The following is a 25,285-nucleotide window of genomic DNA, read 5'->3' on the forward strand; positions in this document are numbered from 1 at the left end:
TTCCATGTAACACAGACTCTTGCGCTGAGATTCCGTGTGAATGTAGCATGAGTATATGCACAGTGGATGTCCGTCACACATATGGTAGCTAGATTCTGACTGAAATGAAAGCATGATTATTGGAACCAGTAAGATCAATTTTCCATCACTCCGGGTTTAGCATGGCACAAAATGAAGGGTGGGTACATATTCTCCAGAGAGTGGATATGTATTGCCTGTATCCCTGTGGCCAGGGGGGGGGGGGGGGGGGGGTGGACCAAGACACTAAGGTGAGTATAGCGGGAGACGGGCTATCCCTAGAAATTCTAAGAGGATCTTTTTAGCAAGAGATAGTGGATTTGATGTTCCTGAGCACTGCCATTTGGTGGATGATCGGGGAGATGGGTTGAGTCAGTAGATTCTGTTATAAAGGATGAGGAAGTTTCTAGGCAAGGCCTGCTGTAAGGCCTGGTTGCTACTTCAGAAAGGGTGATGAAAGCGAGGTGCAGACTTCATAACTTCTTTGTGCCCATTTTGTGGCTACTTCTACTTGGAGCCAGCACCACGACTACCTGCTGTGAGAGCCATCACCTTCCACAAAAGATGCGTGCACATTACAGCCAGAAAATGACACTTCAAACAAAACCCAAACTGGTTCCAGGATCTCGGGCAGCGGATCCACACTCCCAATCTTGAAAAGAAGTATAAACATGGTACGCAAACCGCCCCACACTGTTCCAGTTCCAAGATAATCCTTACCTAGGAAAGGAGTGCTCCCCAATGTATTTAATAAGCTGCTGTGATACCAGGGCTAGTGCCTGCATTAAAGCAAGTCTCCTAGAGACCAAGAATGTTCTTCTAAATTCTCAGGAACTTAACTAAAGAAGCTGTTGGTCCGTCTAGCTTCCACAGGCCTGCCTGGGGGTATGGGCCTCTGATAGAGTGCATCTTCTGGCTCCTTCTCCCCTGTGCTTATCCTCACACTCTGGTATGCTACACTCCACTGTCTTAGAACCACATCTTCTAATCTCAAAGGCAAGGGCAATAAACATTCTGCTTTTTTACTGTGCCATACAGAAGCACTGCCACATATAAGTACTCTTGCAATCTAGCAGCAAACTTTGCTAGCCTGGCTGAACGTTTCACGGCACCTCCTGGTGCAACACTCAAAGTCTCTGCTTATGATTGGTTCTTAACTTACATTTCAGGCCTCACCCCAAATGCTCTGCACCCCATACTCCAGCCAAAGTTTCCCTTTCAATAACTGAATAAGTGTTCTAAGCTTCATTTAATTTCATGCAAGCGAACACTAATGGCCTCTTTTTACCACCCTTGACCAACAAAAAACACCCTCAAACTGAAAGCATGATCACTGGCATTCACTGTTAATATGCTACTAAGTCTCAAATTAAATGGTTTAAAAATCTTCCCACATGCAATGTCTTTTTTGATCTTTCCGAAATATCTTGTTGCTCATAACACCAGTTTCTAAAGTGCTGTAACACACATCTTCAATCTCTTTAATCATGAATTTGCACTTTTTTACGTCCGCAGTTAGATCCGGACTTACCAGTGTTGGGTGGACCTTATGTTCCTTAAACTGTCAGATCACAACAAGAACATACAGTATCATATCCTACACAGGGCCTACCTAACACCAGCACGCCTCCAACGCTTTTACCCCGACACGATCTTCCTCTGCCCTCGTTGCCCAGCGGGGGACGCTGACTTTTATCACATGTTCTGGACGTGTCCGGGCATTCAGACCTATTGGTCATCTATCCACTCAACACTCAGGGAGCTTACCGGGTTGACCCACCTGACCACCTGGGAGGGCTGTGCATTGGGCATACTGGGACGGAGGAAACGACACAAAATACCAATGCGCTTTGTATCCCTAGCCCACTTGCTGGCCAAGCGCTGTATAGCCATGCACTGGCGTGATCCATCAGGCCCCCCGCTGGCGGCATGGGCAGGAGCGGTTCTTAAATGGGCAGCTGCTGAGGAAGAGGTAATCCGTGCGGAAGAAGCCAAAGGTATCCGCAAAATCCCTATTTCCCTAGAATGGGCGCTCCTATTGTACCAATTCAGACAATCCCAGACCCCGGAAGCCACAGCCACTGCCATCCAGACCCCCAACACGGTACAGCCTTCTGCTATACAGGCTCCCGAGACAGTGGATCTTCCACCACTACTCCCTGTGCCATCACCGGACCAGTCGGGTCCGTCTTCGTCACTCTATCACACTCAACGGCCCCCCACATAACTCCACACACCCGCCTCCCCCTGAGCGAGCAGCAACTGCACTGTCGAGTAGGCAATAATGGACCCATCGCGTACGCCCACTCAAACACTGCACACCCCATGGCACATCCTAGTTCAGTTCTCCCCCAGTTCCCCTCTCTGGCAATGCTCTGCTACAACACAGACCACATCCTCACTGAACAAGATATTGATGTACTCCCTATGTTGATGAAGGTCTACTCTAATACCTATGTACCACAACTCTCTCTGCGACACACGTTGTATGTACGTTTAAACCTCAAAATGCCAATAAAAAGAATGTTCAAAAAAAAAAAAAAACTGTCAGATCACAAATATCACATACTTATGTCACCTTCATCTTTCCACTTAGTAAAGGAGTCTCTAGTTTGTAGCAATGATTTAAAACAGCTGGCCTCAAATGTATCCTTTGGAAGTATGTTACATATATAGAGGATGGGTCAATCATTAATTCCAGATCATTTCCATTTACCTTAAACTCTGTCTTAGGTCTGCACCTCCTACCTGCGCTCTATTCATTAGTAACCCATGACGTAGTACTAGGCTACGCTCGCGGAGCGTGCATAGTTTGCACGACTACGCGAATTGCACGTAGCACAGTGCAAAAAGGCGTAGCATAGCGGGCATTTTTTGCTTGTGGCCCTCAACGTCAAGTTGGCGACCACGAGCAAGCAAAGTCAACATCCCGGCGAGACTTTTTCCCCGTTCGCGATCAGCAACATCAAGTAGTTGCCGATCGCGAGCGTGGAAAATAAACCTCCCGGCGAGATTCTCAACGCGGGGAGGTCAGGTTTCTCATTGCGAGTGGTCGCGTATGCTCGCGACCGCTGGCGATGAGAAACTACCAGTCCGCGTTGAGAAAGCTGCCGCTCGAGTACAAATCTACTCGAGCGGCAGAAAACGGCTGCTTGCACTGTGCAAGATGCCGTTTCCAATGACTGCACAGTGCAGACAAGAATCCGGCACTGTGCAATCAAAGCGAACAGCATTTCCCTACCGCACTACGCATAGCGTGCAAAGTGCACTTCGCGTAGCGCTACTACGCAAACTACGCCCAGGGTTATTCATTAGCCACACAGTATTCTATCCCCTTTGTCGCCTCCAGAAGTTTCTTCAATGCATGCTCCCCTCCCCCGCTTGCTTTGTGATAGAATCCAAGTGCCCCCTATTCTAATACTGAAGACAATCTTTGTTGACTTCAAAACGCCCTTTAAAATCTGCACTGTGGAAGCTTCTGTTAGAACTACACCAACTTTTGAAATTATTTTCCCTTGGGTGCCTCCTGGTTTAGTAGCTCCTTTATTCTTCTCATGCTACAATTAATTAGCTTTCGTAAACCCTCTTTTTCCCACTAAACTAACCTCTCAGTACGGATGGATTTCCTGCACTACACAACAATTTTACATATGCTAAGTTTCTAGCAATTTAGGATTTTGTGTAGACCACAGCTGCTCTTGCGTCTTTTTTGTTGCTGCACAAAACAGTAATTTGATCCCAATCAAATGATCAATCATGTTGCCAAAGTCATGCGTCAAAGATAAATCTGGCAACAAACGCATCTACGGTTTAATAACACTTTTGTGACAGTATGTATTTTTTGTTTTTGCAACCCGATATTCAAAGACTCGCCAGACTTCTTTTAGCTTTAACGTGCACATCTGCAATTTTTTCATCTAGGCTATCAAAAGCCAATAGCAAGATTTTAAATGAATGTCCACCCACCAAGGAATTATCCAACAATGTTTTTCTCCACTAGGTATAGCCCTTTCATAGCCACTAAATAATTCTCAAACTGTATAGCCTCGCCTCCCACTCTATTGGCGAGGGGCCTGTTTATGCCAAAATATGACAACAGCATAACTCCTTGCACTGCAGGCTCATCTCAATTCTTTAAATGAAGAGATTGTACGTGTGGAATGTATATGCACATGTTTCTTGCAAACTCCACACTGAGGAAGTTTATGGGCTACATACACTCACACACAAGAAGCTGAATACACTGGAGGCTCTGCTGCTGCATACTAGCACGAACTATGATGCATTCCTTTAACGTTTTGAAAATCCTAACACTGATTCATGCAACGAAGTAGATCAAAGGCATACAGATCTTAAATGCATCCGTTTTGTTGAGATGTCCAATGTAACAGAGTCCCTGGCTGTGCAAGCTTAGCAGAATTACAAATGATCACTGAAGCATGGGTAGGCTTCATTCAAAAAGAACGGCACGCTCTGTAGCCTTTGCCAGGCCTTAGATTTATTTATGATGAATGACGTGCTATGTCCGGGATAATGACGCTGGCTCCACTCAGTACTGAAGTGGGAAATGTGGTGGGCACAAGCTAGAGGACTGACAGAGAAGTGGGGAAATGCAAACAAGGTACATTTGAAAACAGTCAGGCAACATACCAATTTAGTAAATCTTCTAGACTGAATTTGTCCAACCTCTGTATTCTTTATGAGAATTTGCCACCCTAAAGTGCGTAACACACTGTACATGAAATAATATCCCTAACGGCATGCAGGCAAGGTAACTACAATCAATTGAACACGGTAATCTGCCGACAATCGAGGGCCCTACAGGGACACATTAGGTGGTATATGTAAATATATATATATATATATATATATATATATATATATATATATATATATATATATATATAAACTCAAGTCTGTCGTGTAGTATCTAGATATACACACACACACACAGATATACAGATGCCACACAATGTCAGACTGAGGTTTTTAACGGTTTTAAAAATAAGAGCTTAGTTTAAGGGAAACAGGTTTCTTCCAAGTCTTGTAATACCCGAACCAGAGAGGGGATTTCCCCAGGGGCTTACTTAAAAAATAATGTTTAGATCATTGCTCTTCAATCTTGCTAATGCTTTTCCCCTTTGTTAAAAAAAATTAAATAATAATACATCGGGCCTCCCAAAATGAAAAACCTTTTTTGTACAGCTGTACTGCAAAACTGAAAGCTCTATACGTTTATGCTTATCCCTTTTAAAAACGTACTCAAATAAACAACTGTCAACATGTTATGCGCAGACGGGTCTCCTTAAAGAGACAGAGATCCTTTATCAGAAACGGGAGGTAGGAAATTTGAAGGTTGTCTGGTGCCCTCTTGCCCCACTTGATACCCATTCCCCGCCAGCACGAGTGAGAGAAGATGTTATGATGGCCCAATATTTTCAGCATGACAATCCTCTTGGCCAGTGCCTGGGACACCCAGGTAATCTATTCAGGGCCCTCCAAGAGAGGGGCCGCCCGAAGTGAAAATCTCAGACTTAGATTGCCTTTCTCCAAGAATAAGGAGAATTACACCATCCCAGTTTCACAGTTGATAGGAGCTTGTTCAGGGTCCTGAATGAGAACATATGATCAAATATATGTGGACCTTTTTTTGTTTTTCATCACTTTAGAAAACCTACTTACAGATGGAGAGCGCATCAGCAAACTGAAGATTCGTGCTCAGTGAAGATTCATTGGCCACAACACTTTGTGTGTAAAATCACTCAGATAGGCAACTGCCTTCATTCACATCCTGTGTAAAAGACGATGAACTATAAAGTAACCAAAACAACACTTGGTGTAGAAAAACTTTGAGGTTGTTGAGAATCTACCCTCAAAGCCGTTTATAGGAATAATTACACAGGCAGACTCAGTCTTATTCACTGTTTATCTGTCTTAAAGTCTTGCCTGTTCTCAGTTATTACTGGGGTAGGATTTTGTCAGTGTTGGTTAATTAGATTCTGGTAATAGTTATAATCCTATTAGTATGGGGTTTACAGCTCAGCCCAGTGAGTAGACACACCCGAGGCCCTTCCAAGGCAGGAAGGTCTCTGCTGCAACTGTCAGAGCAATCTGCGCTAGACAATAGGGGTTCTCTATCATTTCTCCAATGGCTATTTAGTCTCAAGCCAGATGTAACTGCCTCATCCTCCGACTGAGACATTGTGGACACTAGTCTAAATAGCCGAGGTCACAAGGTAATTCCAGCACTGTAATATTAGGTGCAGACATTGAGCAACCGGACTGGTCGAGGCCAACAAAATAATCATTAACCTCGTAATCTTCGATGCCAATACACTTGTTCTAGAGTGGATAATTTAGCCATTTCACAAGACAAACACAGATTCGAGGGGATTGCCTTAAAACAGATTAGCAACCACAATACAAACTTTAGTGCATGGCGAAGTAATTTACTCTGTTGAAATGCAACAAAGTAAGTGATAAAGAAAGCTCAAGGGCTACAGGTGTCTGGCTGAAAATATAATTTGTGTACCTATAGTAATGACCCTAAGGGCAGGGTTTTGGCGACCTGGAAGATAGGTCTGTAGATTAATGGAAGGACAAAAACAAAACTCGAGCAGTTTATGTGATAAACAGCTAGGAAGCGATGTTAAAGACACAAAAGTATAGGATAACAAAGTGCAATGCCTGCATAAAATCATGTCGACAGTATCAAGGTTCTGCTACATATTTAATTAACATGATGTTAAATTCTTAGGACAATACAGCTTTAAAAAGCTTTAAAACGTTAGGTTCTGATGTACAGCTTCTACTGCAACCGACGAGAAACAAAGAGAGAAATGATTATTATTCATTGACTTATTTGAGAGCTGTTGGGACGTAAATGTCTTCTGCATGGTAATGGACGTGCACCACTGACCCGAGTGCCCCAATGTACTATGATCTGAATTCCTAAAGCTGATTTTTTTTGTCAGAGGGAAGCACAGATCATGCGTGTGTGCACGACATAGGCCTGTTTCATGGAATGCCGTCCTGTTGGACTGAGAGGGAATGCCTTAAACACTACCCTCAGTGGTGGAAGTCTACCACCTTCAAGTGTTTAGCAGCACAAGCGCGGTGGTGGCAGCCTAGTCTAGAGATCAGTAGCAGTGAAAAGGTCCTTTTAAGCCAGAGTCACTAAAGTCAGTGCAACAGGCTCACTCATTTTAATGTTCTCCTGCTGTGTACTTAACTTGGTATACACCGGGTGGATGTGAAGTGCTGCACAGCACAGGAATGATGTCTCTGCGCTGAGTGTATGTGTGCCTGGGAAAGGGTACAGTACAATTTCATGAAGTACTGTGCAGTGTGCGCATGCTCAATGCATGTGCTGGGTGTCTGTGAATGGTACACTACATGAAGGATGTAGTGCTGTACAGTGTATGCTTGTTGAATGCAGATGCTGGGCGCATGTGTGCCTATATTTGGTATAAGAGACAAACTATACAATTCTCTGCAGTGCGGGTACGCTAAATGTATGTGCTGCGAGTATGGGCACCTATGATTGGTACAATACTTGACGGAAGCATTGCTGAGCAGTGCGTGCACTTTAAAGTATGTGCTGGGTGCATGTGTGTCTATGAGTGGTACTGTACATGGAAGGTACAGTTCTGTGCAGTGTGTGTATGCTGTATACATGTACTGGGTGTAAGTGTCCCTGTCAATGGAACAGAGCATGGAGAACATTTTGGGAGACCTAGGCATGTATGATGAAGACATGAGGAGATCTAGTAATCTCCTCAGACAAATTTGAGTATTGCTGCACTCCTGTAAGCTGGTGAGCCCCAAGGAGAGGAGAGCTGGTTCCCCATTACACATCAAAATGGTGCTCTTGGATTCAGTGAGAGGTCAAAAGGAAGGGCCTGTACAGATCTCAGGAAGAAGATGGGACTAATAAGAGAATCATAAAGAGTAGGTCTGGGGGCACTGGACTAACCTTTTCATGCAGTCACTCCCATGGCCTGTGTGTTGTGGGACTATCAGCTTTGGAGTCACTTCGGATGTGACAGGCAGCTCTTCAGGAGGAAGACGGAGCAGGGGAGTGGACATTTCAAAGGAGCAGAACCCCAAATTAAAACTTCAAAGAATCAGACTGCAAATCACATTTGGTGTCTGGAAATGGACTATAACAAGGGGAGGATGACACTCCAAAAATTGTCATATGCCAAGCAGGAAGACTTCTTCTGCCTGTGACTAGGGCTAGGGGACAAGGCATGCTAGTTTCCTATTAAGGTGAGGGGACATCATCCAGGGAAAACAAGACCCCCTGTGCTGGAGCCCCAGGGCCTGCCAAGACCAGTGAGCTCTGTGAGTAGAAGGAGAGTGTTGAAAAGAGCAAGGTCCAGTGGGGAAGCCTTTCGAGTGAACTCCCTTTTCGAGGTGTGTGTAAACGGCTGAGGTACCAATGGCACTGTTGTACGTGTGCAGGACAGATTCTTTGACCTCCGTATGCTAGGAGACAGCAGCCGTGAATTGAGCAGTGCTTCGCTGAGTGGGTTGAAGCCCGAGCATAGTGCATTAGTCAGCAGGCCTGTATGCCAGAAGGGACCGCCGTGAAAAAGACTGCTGTGCAGTAATGGCTGTGACCCCATATGCCCAGGGGGGCCTCAGTGAAAAAGACTGCTGTGTGTAAAGGGCTGTAGCCTTGTGCAGAAGTGGACAGCAACTCATTATGCCAGGAGGGGCTGCCCTGCAGGACACAACTGTGATGATCAGACAAGAGCATACCCATACTGAGATACAGTGATCCTGTATGCCATGGGGGGGGGGGGGGGGGGGGAGAAATAGCATCACTGGGAGCCCCAAAAACTGCCACCCGATCTGACACCCCCGCTACAGAAGAAAGGGTGCCGTGGGAGTACATGCATACCATCACGCATCATGGGAACCAAGACAGGACTGTGGCAGCCAACCCTCATTGGGAGACAACCCGGACATTTACACTGCAGGAGGGGCCGCAGAGAACCTCTGGTTGCTTCCGGAGCTGCCAGTGAGAGACTCTACGCCCGCCGAGTGCAGCCGTCTGGCTGTGTGCGGCCGACTTAATTGGACCTCGGTGCATCCATTGTGAGGGTTCACTGCGCACTCAAGAACTCCAGGCACTTCACACTGCTGGTGCGGGTAAAACAAATTGCGGGCTGGTCAGCCCAGGGGAACTTGCTGCTAAATTAGCACGTAAGCACTGGCACACAATTTACTTTAAATTTGAGCCAAAGCAGACCCTTGAGACTAACTACTAGTGGGGCATGCTCTGGATGTTACCAAGAAAGAATGGGAAATAACCACGATCGCTACAGCTAATAGGGAGTGGGGCTGGGAACCGGCAAAAAAACAAAAAAAAACAAAAAACACAGCCCCTGCCTCAGAGGAGACTGTGTAACTGTCTATACTGTGTAACGGTCTATGAATGTCATTCTTCCTATGTTGGTTAACAGTAGCAGACCTTGAAAAATCATAAACATTTAACTAGGCCTGCAGGTCTAGTAACTTGAATAATCTACTCGACCTAGCTGTAATGTACTTGACCCACAAACAGGTCTCCAATTGTGTAATCCTAGGCAAATATTTTATTTTAAGGAGTCACCTTTCTTCGTTATCAGATATGAGAGCACCTTCAAATATGAGAGTTCAGCATATCAGCTGTACAAAAAAATAAATCTCGATTTAATAGACTAAACATTTGCTCCATGTATAATATGATTCTGGCCCACATATAGGGTACACATGACAAGACTTGCATCTTAGTTAACTAATAGCACTGTCATCAGTGCGGGGGCAGTAATATTTCTCAGTTCATGTTTAAAAACTGACTTAATAAATATATTACTAATCTTGATGTGGTAATGCAAGGTCATACAGATAGCACATTTCCCATTGAAATGGGCACAAAAATTCCCACTTACATGAAATTTTACTGATAAAACTATATAGCACAAACAATGTTGGGAAATTGGGTTACATCAAAAATATTTATCATTTGCACATCCCCACGTAAAGCGTTCCGATTTGTTTTCACCCTATAAAAATCTTTTTTCCATCACACACAATTACAAAAATGTGCTTTGATAACTACGGAAATACATTTTGTAAATATTTGCAGTTCACTTATTAGCTATTCATGTTAGCTTATATGGTGAGTTGAAAAAAGCCTTACATCCTTTTATTTCACATGCTTTGCACAGCACGGTTGTCAGATAATTCACTTTACAGAATCCTCTTTTTCTTTTTTTAGAGCCAGAGAAAGAAAAGTAAATGTAAGAAGACAAGCTGGCTTTTGACCTCTGTCTCTGAATGCAGAGCAAATGTGACAAGATAAAAACAAGAATTAAAGGCATATTTATTGCTCATTCACTTGTGGGTGAACAGAACACCTGGTATTTGTCAGCTCACCAGATTGGATCAGTAGGCCCTAAAAATAGCTTGCCCTGGTTAAATCTGGCTCGCCATAGAGAGGGGGTGAGTAGATTTCTTGAGGGCCGAGTAGAAATAAATGGATTCTCTCTTTTTATTTATTTAATAATAAAAAAAAAAAAGGAAGGAGTAGTTGGCTAGACTATGGTTTATTGCTACTGCCGAGCGTATGTGGAGTTGTGTGCCTGTGTTCACTAACTTGAAACCATCCTCCCCTACAGGGAGCCTTGGACTGCTAGGCCCACCCAGACACTTTGAGTCAACTGCATATGGGGTACTTGGCCCTGCTGTGCAGAGTTCACAGTAGGTCAGTCCAGGAACATTAGGAGTAAAACGCCTCAACCCTCGTGGTTGGGTCCAGTAGCCCCTGTGACCTTCTGAAAGGGGTTCTGAAAAGAGCATTAATAAATTGCAAAAAAAACTCAAGTCTTAGTACCACTTTAATGTTGAAAATGGCACACCTTTGATTTGCTCAATGAAAAATTTGTTTTGAGAGCGCCTGGGTCTAAATGGTGCTCCGGAAACAGTAATGCCAGAAAATGGGGAAAATAAAGTGAAGTTATCTAAATCGACAACTATTTATTTGTGGCTAGGTGATGGGTCTGCATAATGATGAACTGGAGAAGAAAGTGCCTTGCACTGGCCCCAGACTGGGTAAAAGACGCTTCCGAGAAAATATATATCAGGTTCATCCATGGCCGTAACAGTTTTTCATATATTCATTTCAATCTTACAAGTATGTCTAGTTCAAATCATATTCACACGTTTAATGTTTATGGAGAACAATCTGCTCACTCTGTACTGAAGTGTTATATCATAACATAGGTACTTTTAAATCAATAGATGCTTCCTAGACAATGGATGATGTTACGTAAACTTAAAAATGTACTCATTTGACTAAAGAACACTAAGTGCACCAGAGGTTACTGGAAACTGGGGCACCTATATAGACATAAAACATATAACATGGGCACCTGTATCACTACAGCAGAGAATAGGAATGAAAACAGTAAGAAAAAAAGTGAGGGATGGAATCCTTTGGTTACTCTCAAACACTGGTAAATTATTCTCGGAGGCATTCAATTGCATCTTTTAATCCTTGCTGTACTACTACAGACAAGGACCAACCATATGCAAATAGTACCAACTTCCCCCACGGAAAGCGGTCATGTTGTATGGCTAGGCTATGTTCCCTCTAACAGTAACACAAGCAACCCCAGACCTGGTCTTGTTGGCTCTCATCACTTAAGTGCTGTAGGAAACAGGGTTTTTGTTGCAGTACCCCCACCCCCCAGCACCGCCACCAACACTTTGTGCCTAGTTTTGGTGCAACTTTGACTGAAAGTGTGCTGAGTTCCTGCTAACGAGGTCCCCAGTTCCAGTGTTCTTTCCCTAAACTGTACCATTGTTCTACAATTGGCACGACATTTAGGCCCCTTATGAGTTCCTAGTAAGTGGTACCCCTTGGTATCTCTGGCATTGGACTTGTGCCACCCTAAGAGACTCCTCACCAAGCTTACATAAACTGCCACTGCAGCCTGCGTGTCTTGGTGCAGAGAAAACCGATGAGTCGACATGGCACACATCCCTGTTGCCTTTTGTTGTAAGGGCAATTATCCCTACTATGCAATTGTGGTGGGCTAAAATCTGGGATATCTATGCTATGGAGAGCCTAACAACAACACGCGAGGGATACTAGGTTGCATTTTGACAAAATATGGACACCCTTTCTGACCTTTGTGAAGGATAGTTCTGCAGGTCAGATGGGTACAAGTTTAGTAGCCATAGCACGTCTTGTAGGCCGAGTCAGGGTGGAGCTGGATTGAATTTGGAAGGAGGCAGGCAGGGTATGGATGTGTTGGGAGCACGTTGTCATTTGTGAAGGAAGTATTTGTCTGGGTTTCCTGTCCCTCAAAATCCCCTTTCTGGGAAGACACTTTCCCAGGGATCACCTCACATACTCATTGTCAGGATCTGGCTCCCTTAGACACCGATCCCATGGAAGAAGATGAGACCCCGCCTCACTGGCCCACACCTCTCTTTTCCTTTCAGCCTCTGGGACCTTTGTTAGATGTGCAATACACCTGGGACGATCCCAAGAACTGGTACTGCGGACCCTTTAAATCTCAAACCCCAGAAGGCGAAAGAGTCAAGCCACGCCCCTGGGAGGTGGAGCTACGGCACGCTGGGGAGAGAAGAGGCAGCCGAAAATGAAGGCGGCGAGAACCCGAAGGAGGAAGTTCATGTAGCCCAACGGGAAGAGACGATCCAGAGGGCAGAGCGGAACCGAAGTGGAGCCGGAGGAACCGGGTTACAGTGACGAGCCCCGCGGAGGACAGCCAGAAGGCAAACAACCCCACGAGGCGCCCAGCCGCGTTCCTGGAGGAACGTGGCTTGCACAGGTATGTGCACGGTTCCTGGGAGTCGGGCGGGAGTAATGGCCCCGGGTGGGGAGAAAGGAAACCCCTAGGACCTCCTGGGAAAACCCAAGAGTGTTGTTTTCTTTTCCGTTTTCCTCTATCCCACACAGTGACGGTCTCCTGCTACGATACACCCTGTATCCTGACTCGAACGGGTGTGGTTTCCCTCACTCCCTCTCCCACTTCACGATATCAGTGAACTGCACTGATATTGTTTTCCTTGTTTTTTCGGTGCCTTTCCCTACTGCCGAGCCGTATGGATAAAAGCACCTGGCTGAAGGAAAAGACGCAAAGGAGAAGAAGCTAATGGACTTTGTTTTTGTTTACTTGCCTGTATTACGACAACCAATAAACCCAAGTACCCGGCAATATTTGTCACATGATTCCTGCACACATTAACATCCATTATTGTACTACTGTTTTGACGGCCCCCTATTTTTTTTATTATTCCTTGTGCTGCTCGCTCCTGCGAGGAGCACACATTGTTCATGTAATATGTTTCTCTATCTTAGTTGAAAAAACAGCGGGTAAAGAAATAAATAAAACGAACATAACTACTTTAATATTTCCCTTAAAAAACTATGAGAGTTTTCCGATTGTTAGGTATTTTGATAAGATCAATGGTTCATCAGATGACTTGAGGAGTGGAATAACTGGTGGAAAGTCGCAAAGTAAACTGGTATGCAGAGGAGCACAAGAAGAAAGCCTACGACTACTACCCTGTCACTTATCAATAAGACTATTCTCAGCCAGCCGCCACAACATGTTGGAAGTTATCCGTACTGAACTTCACTTGAAAATTTTGCTGAACACATCATATTGTAAGCCATTTAAAAGTATCCAGTACCTCTTATACACATATAGAAGATTTTGCCCGGACACTAAAGCTCTTCATGATAGCACTTGGGCCAATGGAAGTGTACATTCAAGAGCTACATAGGCTATGATCATCAACAGTCGAAATAAGGTCAACTCCAGGTAATTTCAAACCAAGATCATTTATCCAAGAAATATTGTTTCAACAATAAATCTTTGAAGACCCATGTTTACACTTTGGTTTAAACCTTAAAACAGACTTACATCGCGTTCCGTGACCAGCAGTGCTCAGGGAGACGTCTCCTAACGGAGACGCTACCTTGTTATATTTCGCCACACTCAATGATCGGAGAGTGATATCTCTGAAGCACGCTACAACTTATTCACCTGGCTCACCACGTAGTGCGTGTACTACAATCTTTGCTTCTTCAGATTTTTCAACAGAATACAGAAGAAATCTTTTTTTTTTACCTTGGAGTTTATAACGGAGCATATTATCGCTCTCTGCTTTAATAGGATATGCCTATATCACAGCAGACTAAATGCAGAACATGCATGGCTAAAGCGATCAGCTACACACCCGTTGCAAACCCCATACGTAAATGAAGAAAAGTAGCAGTCAGGCCTCAAGTCAAAACATAAATGAAGCTCATCCCATCCCATAGTAATAGCAAATCTGTCCCAAAATCACACCGACCTGCAAGCCATACCAAAGCACACTGCACTTGGCACAAGGAATATACCCAAAATACAAATATGCCTATGAAAAGTTAGCCATCATATGAAGAAACCAAACAAACTCAATGCTCGACAAGATATGCATAGGGAACTTGTAAAACAATAAAATTAAAATCAACAAAATCACCAACAACCGAATTTTCACCGGACCACTCCAGCAAAACTTGGGCGACATGATCTACCCTCTCTTAGGCTTCCACAGTTCTGGTTTAACATTGCTTAAGCACCACTGTATTTACACGTGATTGACAGATTGTAAATTAGGTCCTGGCAGTGGGAAACCGCGTTGAAGAAGTTATGTACAATAAATAAACTTCCATAGCAAATGAGTGTATTCTTTAGTTTGACAGGAAGGAATAAAGTGTAACAATGTCTTAATGCACAAATGTCTTCCTTCAAAATCCACAACTGTAGACAGACTATCAAGCCAATATTTCATTTCCTAAATTCCAGGCAGTGCAGCCTGGAACATAGCTGACTAAATGTCTCATCTGCACACGATTCAACAAACGTACTTGACAACTGGCAACAAATTGTTCGTGGATATCATAGGCTGAAGGTGGCTCGGAAGATATGAAGGGATGGACATACTCCAGAACATACTGTAACTAATGCTTATCTCAGACAAGTGACGTGCACAAAGGTTTGAAAATTAAAATAAGGATGAAGCGTCACAGCTGCGCACAACTAAAATACATCCTCTTACTCAGTGGGCCATGTTAAATAGCATGCAACGAAATTTCAAGCAACAGCCCACTCTCCTTTGATATGACCAAAAAGAAGCTCATAACCACACTAGCATCAGACATCCTGGCGCACAACATACTTACCGGAACCGCTCATCCTAGCTGGGCTACACAACCTCAGGGCCAAACTTCACTTGAAGCTTTCTTTGGCTGACCTCTGGCACTTCCACTTGTATACTGAAGGCCGGGAACAACCCAACACAGCAATTTCCAAAGGGATTGAGTAAGACCTAAGAAGCAACCCACTAGAAGCGAACAAAGCTACGGTATTTTCTTTATTGTAGTTTTAATAGCTACTGTCTTAGACACGTGTAACTGCAAGTGGAAACCAGATGTAGGGCACCACAGTATTGAGATGGGTAGCCAGAACCAGGTTTTTCACTTATCCAGCATTTTGTTTAATGGCTTGATGCTAACCAGATGCCTGGCGTTTTGACCACATATCTGAACTACAAATACCAAATAATAATATGCTTTCTATGTATGTTTAGCTTCCATTTCACTCCTTGATCTTATCTCCTAGAAGATGGGCTTGCTCCCAGCAGACCTTGATGTATTCAGCATCAATTTTGCACTAAAATTGCTCGCTAGACAATGCAATTACATCTCTAAATCATTCTCTAGTCACACAAATTCTTAACCTCCGTCAGTAGTGGGGTTATTAATTTGTGAGGGTGTACCACTACAACAAAATTCGCTTTGGTTGGGTCAAAACACATTGCAGAGCGAATCTCTGGTCAACCCCCAGCAGCTAAGTCACAAACAGCAGGCAATCCCCAGAGAAGTGCTTGTTAAGTTAAGGCATTAAATCAGCACCAACATTAAAATTCACATACCATATTGAGAAAGAGAGCAAAAATAATTAGCAAAACGCTCCAAGATCATTCAAATAGGTTAAGATAGCTGTAGATATGAATTTTTATTATTTAAGCCAAAAAGCGCAAACAAAAACTAAAGCCAATCAAAAGTCAGCTTCCCACTGAATATGGCCTAGGTGCGATTTGGGGCTGACCACAATGGAATAGAGGTCACATACATGGAGGTCAAAAATCAACCAGCAGGCCAAAGTCCAAGGCTGAGTCTGATATATTGTCAGGCTTCCCCTAAAGCCATTGGTGTTGGCACCAGAATCTCCGAGTCGGACAAGCCTGCATTTCACAGACATTGAGGTCGCTCCGGGGGTTCAGTTGTATCGCCTTACCCCAATCCAAGGATTTACCTCCAAGTCACATTTTTGGACATCTAAATTCTCCAGAGGGACAAAGATGAAAGCTGTACCTAAGTAATGCTCCACGAAGCGAGATGTCATTTGTCACAAGGCCATGCAAACAAAACTTGCAAGACAACTTGTTTTTCTTGCACACTAAGGGGGCAGCCTCCCCGAGCATGCTTCAGCACCTTGCCCCAGTCCTACAAAGTTGGAAAAAGTGAGTAACGTGCAGTCTTCCCAGGTCCAGGGAAATTGAGGGGGTGTAGGCTGAGGGAACAGATTCATTCTGAAATCTAATCAGTGATTGCAGAAATTCTGCCACGCAGTCACAACAATTCCTCCTCCTCCTTTTGCAGCCCTTTCTCTTTGTTTTGCAGAAAAATCAAACAGGAGCTCATGTTATATAATCAGGCATAACTCTTTGGCCACCAGGCAGAGCAGTCTTCTGATCCTTAAGCAGTTGACTATTTGGAGGAGATCTCCTACAACCTGACAGGGGCAAAACTGGTGTTTCCACCTACTGTGACTGAGGTATGGATGTCTCAGAGGGACCTGGGAATTAATAGGAGACACCCCCCTTTGGCATATAGAAGTCAAAAGAGGTAGTGCCAAGGCTGCCCTATGTCTTGCCGACCGTTGCTGTTCACTTCCTGATAACTTTTGACCAGATAGATGGGATCAGCTACTACCAATTTGGTATTCCTGAGCTCAGAGACAGGCTACTGTCCTCCAAGCCAGTTGTTAACTCTCCCAGCCAAGGGTGTGTATTCCCGCTCTGACATGCCTAATGGCAAAACCGGTTTGGGCACGTTTTGGCTCGTGTAGCACACAGTACATTTTTACAATACTTTTCTAAACAAACTATCAAAATTCTGGGATTTCACCATTAAATCTGATTTTGAGAATAAACTAAGAATTAACTTTAAAGGTTTTATCTAGCAGTTCCCCTGGTTGAGACAGAATATAAGAATTTTAATCCCAGGTATGCCTGTTCAGGCCTACATATAAAATAGCTTTGGGATGTTATTCCCCTGCGACAACACACTGACCAAGTATGTAGCATGCCAAATTTTAAAACATTTGCACCTAGCCCCATGGGCTTGCAAGGCACAATAGCTATAAGGAGAAAGGCCCCCCCTGAGGGTACTTTAAGGTCTAAGAGAAGGGGGGAAAACAAGAAGAATGCAATAGAAAACCTCTGTCAATACCTATATTTCTTTCAAACAGACCTATTCAGGATCTATCCTGCCAACAATTAGTCTATACCTAGAACAAATTAAAGTAAATACAATAGAATATTTTAAGCTCATTTGATTTTTTTATTTCAAAGAATTTTTTTAATTTAAAGAATACATTAGAAAACTATTTTTATATTCATCTTCAATAAGGACATCAAATAATTTGTACAGAAAAAAAGTATTGCATATAATACATAATAAACAATATGTTCATAAATATTAACAACCCCACAGCTACCAACACATATACATTCTCACCATACTCACTACTGCATACGTTCATCAGTCATCCTCATACTCATAAAAATAACATGAGATTCAATACTGTAAAAGGGCCTGAAAGATTAGATGGAGAAAGAACAGATAGTAAAACTGTTTCTGGTAACACTGTCTCCAAGGACCACTCCTCTGAGACGATTGTAGTTAAGGTCTTGGCTTACGCACGTTTTGGTGGAGAACCACCTTCCTCAGGACCAAATATAGAGGGAGAGGAATCTCAAACCCTTAAAATGATGGGGCTCGTCTTAAACTAAGCAACGAATAACATCGAGTGAAAGTTCTAGTCGTCTTCACTATGGTTGTGCCAGGAACACACGTTTATATCAATGCCAGCAGTTTGACCGGAAGGTCTCCTGTAGTTTAGTTCAAAGTCGACAAATGACAGATTGGCCAGATTGTATCTAAATCTTGTTGGATGCCCAAAGAGAACAAGTCACTCTTTTATGTGGAATATTTCAGTCGCATTCCCAGCTGCATCCGGCAGTGTTTTAGCAAAGTCTCCTCACCACAGTTGATAAATATGAAACGACAGTCGTAGTTCCTGGCACAACCATGGTGAAGACCCAAGTACAACCCCTGGTAGCTATGGCACAGAACAGACAGGTTTAACTTAGGGTAATGTGTAAAATATTTATGCAGTACTAAAACAGTAATAAAGTTGGAATGCAAAACAATAAACCTAAACCTAATTAGCAAAATAGAGTAAAATTAAATAAACAAAATAATGACAATTATTTGTTATAGGGAAGTGGAGATATTAACTTTAAAATGTTTAATTGAGCATGACACCAAGAAACAAACTGCTAAAGATAGGCCCATTGTTGTGTTAGACCAGAACCTAGGTGCAATCTGATACAGACTGCGATGGGGTGCTGGTCGCATACACCAAGCAGGTTCACCCTGATCAAAGATTTTAGCTTCTGACTATAGTCCTTTAAGTCCCAATCCACCAAAGAAGTACACTTCTAACGCCCCAAAGACCACAGGAGAGGCACTAAGAGACTGAAAGGGTGGCAGGAAGTTCAACAAAAGTCCAGTTGCCACTTATTATCTGAGAAGTTGCTGAAAAGGCCTCTTAAAGCTGGTTGTATCCCTGTATCTTTAACAGGAAGTCAGCCTTAGAAACCTTGGCGTCCACTTCATCATTCACAGTACAAGAGAGAAGGTCCAGTCCTATAGAGCACTTCTAATGTCACAGAGAGCAGATTGAGTTCTCTTCTGATCTTCCTCAGGTCCATGAATGTTCTGAAGTGGGGGCCTGACATGAGCTAGCGGGTGGAATGGCTACTGCGTGCTCCCGTACAAATTGATTAAAAGTTTCTGGGCCAACCCTACCCATTTTGGGCATTTTCACGATGGGGAAAGACTACAGACATACTAAACTTGGGCTGTGAAGGCTCAGAGTGCATTTGTGGGAAGTGCATTAAGGTAATCCTAGGGTCCTCTCACATCCGTCTAGTGTCAAATATTAGTAACATGCCTCCAAGTGACGCTGTCACTATACGTTCCTGCAAAAGAGTACATCTCCCAAGACACCCGTCTGCAATTGAAGCTGTGCTTTGTTTCACATCTGATTAGGTAAAGCACTCGCTCACCTATCCACAGGGAGATAAACATGTGTCTCCCGGAAGCAGTTCTCGCATGCCTCTGCTGTGCGTGAGCTCACGCGAGCCACTCACAAGACGGTTTTGAACACCGGCTCGCGAGCTAAGCAACTTTCAGCGAAAGTGGTGGGAGAAACTGCGCCGATTGAGTGATCTTTGGGGTGCGCAAACTGCACCCCAGGAGAAGCAGCGAAATCATTGAGGCAAGGCCGAGACAGGTCCTGGGGACTGTACAACGGGAGGGACAGTCGCTCTGAAGGGAGGTGGGTGGGACGCACTCACCATTCCGCCCCCCCCCCCTGTCTGAGATCAGAGTGAGCCGCTCCGGTAGCGCGCTGACGGTTAAAATCGTCTCTTGGCTCGTGGCCCTCTCCCCCGCCCCCAGCTCAGTGCCCGCGCTCAACACCCCTCCTCCTCCACCGGTGGGCGCTGACGTTCAGAATGAAATGCGCCACATTAATAAAATGCCAATCTAGGTTGACAGGCCTTATTCAGGCATTCCGGAGTCATCAGGCCCAGCTCCTAACCACTGCATGTGAATCTCCTAACCCCGTGCTCCCGCTCCCTGACTGACCTTGGAGGTGTCTCCGTTGCAGAGAGCCATGGCGCTGGCGGCTGGTGCGACCTGACGGAGTTCTGGGCCGCTGGAAGCTCACACAGTGGCGAGCGTGGGGCTTTTGGCGCGGGAGATAAACGTGCTGTGTGTGTCTAACCTCTCTCTGGGCAGCACCTCCCTCGCTCTTTCCTCCGCCTCCTCCTCCCCCTTTCTGTCGCGAGCCGCCGGGGGGCGCGGGAGAGCAACGGCCTCGTGAGAGGGCGCGAGGCAGTGGTAGAGAACCGATTTGAAACGGGACGGGCTATTTTTGATGTTCGCCGAAGGCGAAGGGTACAGTGGCGCATCAAGGGGAGGGCGGGGGGAATACTACTCATATTCGACAGGAGTGGATAGTTTCGCGGGGAGTGGTGGGCTATCCCTGGGGGAGGGCAAACTCTTTCATGCGCTTTACACTTAACTCGGCGCCGCGGCCTGCCGCGTTTTAAAATCAACATGGGCGGACGGGCAGTTGTTGAACACATGAACTTCGAGGTACTAAAAGAGAAGGCGTTTAGCGTGAGCGCTAGACACGTGCACAAAGGCTTTTATACTGCCCTAGCTGTCCAGCAGTGAAAGAAAACACGTGGTTTGAGATTGGCCCACTAGATGGAATAAAGCACGTGTTTTAACTAGATTGAAGAGCTGAACCCCCCCCCCCCCCCTTCCCCCCGGAGGGTGTACGGGCGTGTTGCGTCCTAGCACTAGAAATATATTGTTTACAGACACTCAAATGTACAACAAAAATGGCTAGAGACTAGAGTTGTGTGCCATGCAACGCACGTGTGGAAGGGATATATATGCAGGATAGATGGGCGCAGACCCTTTTATCACGGTGTCCTAATATTGTCATGACGGTACACAGAATCTATATTTACTAGATTTATAGATGGTGGTGCACAGACCTGGAACTTTGACACTGGGCTGTGATCAGTCACTACCGGCTCCCACGTTTTGAACAGGTGCAGGCACTGAGGCTGGGATCACACAGCGCCAGATGCGTTTGCACTCAAAACCATTTTTGAAGCAAGTAATGTTTAATGATGTTCCATTTTTGAGATACCCCAGAAAGAGAAAGTGCACAGCAGATAAAAGCAGAATAAAAACATGCAATTACAGAGTGTGATACGAAACAATAGAATACGATTAAGGAATGTCCATATGCCCCTGATGAGTGCATTGTATTAAAATCCAAAGGTGCTTTCAATATTATATATACATTTTTTGTCTCAACCGAGTTTGTAATTGATTTTGGGTTCCATATCTTTGTTTTTTGTTTAATGCTATAATCTTGGGAGCTAAATTACCGGATACCTGGGTGGGAGTTGAGATCATACCAGTGTTTAAAAAAGGATCCCCATTACTCCCGGCCAATTATCGTCCGATCAGCCTGATCGATGTAAGTCAAAAACTATTTTCACGTATTATACTCGATCGGCTTCAGATCTGGATGGAGGATCAGTCGATTCTTAGTCGTTATCAGGCCGGTTTTAGGGAAAAGACATCCACGGTCGACCAGCTATTAAGGCTCCAACTCTTATACTGGAAAACCGTGAGAGTAGAGGGTGGCAGCCTCTACTTAATCTTTGTTGACCTCAAATCCGCCTTCGATTTGGTACCTCGTCAAACATTATGGGCAGTAATGGAGGATATGGGGGTCCCTGTACGTTACGGTCTTACGCGTGGGGACTATCTGCTGCATGCGGGCTTGGTGTCGGCTGTTCAGCGGCGGTGGAAGGGAGGGCTATCTAAGCCGCAGACATCCATGTTCTGTCAATATGTTGTGCTGGCGGCGGGTACCATTAAAGCGGTCACATGTCTGTATCGCCGCATGACCTATGAGAGGCTGGCCCCCCTGGATTGGCTGAAGCGGTGCTGGGAGGAGGACGTGGAGAGGGACATCCCGGAGAAAATATGGGGGGAATTGCTTGAACGTCCCTGGAAATGCTCTAGGAATGCCCGTTTCCAACAGATCCAATTTTTCATTTTGCACAGAGCCTATCTTACTCCTGTCAAAATCCAGCGCTACTTTCACACGCTCGCGGCGCCCTGCCCACGCTGTCGAATGGAGGGTGCTGATTTTCTCCATATGCTGTGGAGCTGTCCTCGGATCAGAGGCTACTGGTGGGAGGTGTGGTCCTTGCTTTGCACTATCACAGACAGGGAGATTGAATTTGGAATGAGTCCGTGCCTGTTACACTGGTTCCCTCACACTTCCAAGACTAAAGTAACCAGTAAATTCATAGATCTGGGGCTGGTACTGGCCAAGCGGGAAATTACTACTAATTGGAAGGCGCAGCGTGGGCCGAGGTTGCAGAAGTGGAGAGCGGAGTTTACCCGGTGGGCGGACTGCAAAATGGTTATTAGATTACAGTTGGCCACCCGTGCCCATAGCGACAGAGCATTGGAGACGGCCCAAGCCTGGGGTACACTGGCAGTGCTATTGAAAAATGCCGACTCTGGTGGGGAGGGGGCCTTGGAGAATGAGGGAGCGCAGAGTCAACCCTCGACTATGTCGGGCTAGTGGAGTACCGAGGGGATCAGGCATTGCCTTACTTGCGTTCCCATTGGTCCTGTGTTAGGGTGTCCCATACGGAACTGAATGTCTGCCCATATACTAAGACAACAAGTCATGCCGGAGGAGATGGGGGGGAGGATAGGAGGAGGGGGGAGGGGTTGTACTCAGGGTTAGTTGATCAGTTTAGGATTAGTCGTATTGCTTATGCACTGAACCTGTTGATCGGAGGCTCCATGGTTAATATGTCTGTAAATGTGGCCTTGCAAGCTGCTCCGATGATGGAATTGCTAGTGACTTTATTGTAAGGTTTGCAGGAGGAGCGATTAATCAGAGAATATGTCAGCGGGGTTCAGCGAGCATGGTTAGTCTAGTGCAATTGCCCACTTAGATGTTTTCAGCAAGGGTCGATTACTGATTGTCATGTATTTGTATGATCTTGAATGTTAATAAACATATTTACAAAAAAAAAAAAAATGGGGGTCCCTGTAAACCTTTTCAATATCATCAGGAGGCTCCATCTGGATAACTTTGCACAAGTGAGGAGTGGTAAATGGGGCGGTTTAACAACTAGATTTCCAGTCAAGAGAGGAGTCAGACAGGGCTGTGTTCTGGCCCCCACCCTATTCTGTCTTTTTGTTAACGCTCTGATTGCCCACCTCAAAGGGGTCAAAGACATCGATGCCCCAAAGCTACTAAACGATCAGGTGGTGGCATTAATGTTGGCTGACGATACCCTCCTATTGTCTAAATCGCCTATGGGCATCCAACGTGCCCTGGATAGTTTTGTCAATTTTTGTCTCATAAGGGGGTTGGAGATTAACACCCAAAAGACCAAGTTTATGGTCTGCAACCCACCAAAGACCAGATGTCCTAATCCCTCTTTGAATGGTATAGCATTGGATAGGGTAACAGTTTTCGAATATCTGGGCATCACTCTGACTGACAGAATGGATTGGGGCCCACAACTGGCCAAGGCTAAATTAAGACTTGTGCAAACTAAAGGTGGTATCCTAAAACTTCATAGAGCATCCTCCTTCAAGCCTGTTGCTCCCATCACAGAAATATATAAAGCCCAAGCACGGGGTGCTATTCTATATGGGGCGGAATTGTGGGGCCACTCCATGATACCAGACATCTGCAAGTCTGAAAATGTATTTCTTAGATCGCTGTTGGCTCTACCATCCAGCACTCCCCTCATTCCCATCAGAATGGATATGGGTATTAGACCCATAGAAGAAGTAGTGGCCCTACGGCCTCTACTCTATTGGCGCAGACTTTGGGTTACCCCTGATCTGACGCACTTCAGAGATGAAACTGCAGAGATAATGGGCCTTTTGGGGTCTCAGAAATTGCCCTGGTTTGCCTTCATAAAAAGTATGAGATTGGGTATACCAGGATTCTGGTCTAATCCTGGTGTAGCCTGTGCTGAGCTGTCACGTGCTGACCTGGTTCATTTACATCGTACGTGTAGTACCACGGTCATCTTTAGTAACCCTGGGTTGGGCTCGCTTACCCTCCACTTTTTGAACATAAAAACTGTTTATAGAGTGGAGCCGTTTCTAGAGGAGATCTTGCCTAGCACCGCGAGAAAACTCTATCTACAGTTTAGATATGGTACACTCCCACTCAGGGTCCTTTCTTATAAATGGTCGACAGATAAGTCCGTAGTATGTCCGGCCTGTGGGGCCAAGGAAGAGTCTGTAGCTCATGTTTTTTTTGTTCTGTATGGGGTTCAAATCTATACGACAACGATGGCTTGTTCTGGGGGGGCGGAGCTTGGCTCGCAACAAGCATGGCGGCTTGAGCCTTGAGCTCCGGCTAGCGGCGCCATTATTCACCATTTATCCTGCCCTACACTGCTGATTCAAACTCCCAGACAGGGGATTTGAGCGTCGGAGAGGACGCGCTACATACGACTGGCACTCCGGTCACTGTGGGAGCTGTGACGGCGACAGGACAGCGGTGGCAGTAACGCGGCGCAGTGGGCCGCGGATCCCCGGCACTCGCGTCCCTGGCAAGCGGGTGTACGTCCCTTTACGTGCGGCTGCCGAAAGTGAAAGTGGCCGGCCCCCGCATCGCCTCCACAGCGCTAACTCGGGACTTGGGAGCGGAACTCGCCGGCTGAGGTGAAGGGGGGCGGAGACCCGTTCTCGCCGTTGGAGCGTCTCGGGGGTCGAGGCAGGGTGTAGGCCCCCCTGAGGATATGCTGAAGTAGACATTGTGGAGGTGAGGGTCAGAGCGTCGAGACTGTGGCGGCAGTGGAGACTGGTGCGAGCAGCAGTGAGCTGAGGGGGCGCCCAGCCCAGTGAAGGTGCGGAGCAGGGGGCTTGCGGTTCCCTTATGCTGCTTACAGTTCTCTAGCTTTCGGCGCTCGGATGGTTGCACCCCTGCCACCCTGATGGACTACGATCACTTATACAACTCGGGGGACATGGCAGTCCCCATCGCTAAAGAGCGCCGAGGAGGACGGTGGCTGGCTTGAAGCGGTCCTGTGGCGCATGCACGCATGGGAGGTCCCTACGGTTTGGTGAGCTCAGCCCGGGAGTGGCATACAGTGGGAGTGAGTCGAGTGCAGCTGTGAAGGACCATGGTGGCGCACTCTGAGGCCGAACGCCGATAGGTCCCGCGTGGTGCCGCGGCCTGGGTGGGCGCGGACC

General features: G+C 45.6%; 1 protein-coding gene across 2 annotated transcripts in view; it reads right to left on the reverse strand.

Annotated features, from left to right (window-relative positions):
- The window catches only part of GMPS (guanosine monophosphate synthase), a 591,203-nt gene extending 570,916 nt beyond the window's left edge, over positions 1 to 20,287 (reverse strand). Inside the window, exon 1 of one of the 2 annotated variants that reach the window (XM_085634772.1) lies at positions 20,093 to 20,287. In XM_085634772.1, the coding sequence (XP_085490898.1) occupies positions 20,093 to 20,122 (30 nt within the window). In that variant the 5' untranslated portion in view covers positions 20,123 to 20,287. The remainder of the gene's footprint in view (positions 1 to 20,092) is intronic. The other variant, XM_085634773.1, reaches the window with a different exon arrangement.
- Between the last annotated feature and the right edge of the window lie 4,998 nt (positions 20,288 to 25,285).

The sequence above is a fragment of the Triturus cristatus genome, chromosome 11 (assembly GCF_964204655.1).
Source record: "Triturus cristatus chromosome 11, aTriCri1.1, whole genome shotgun sequence".
Classification (NCBI taxonomy): domain Eukaryota; kingdom Metazoa; phylum Chordata; class Amphibia; order Caudata; family Salamandridae; genus Triturus; species Triturus cristatus.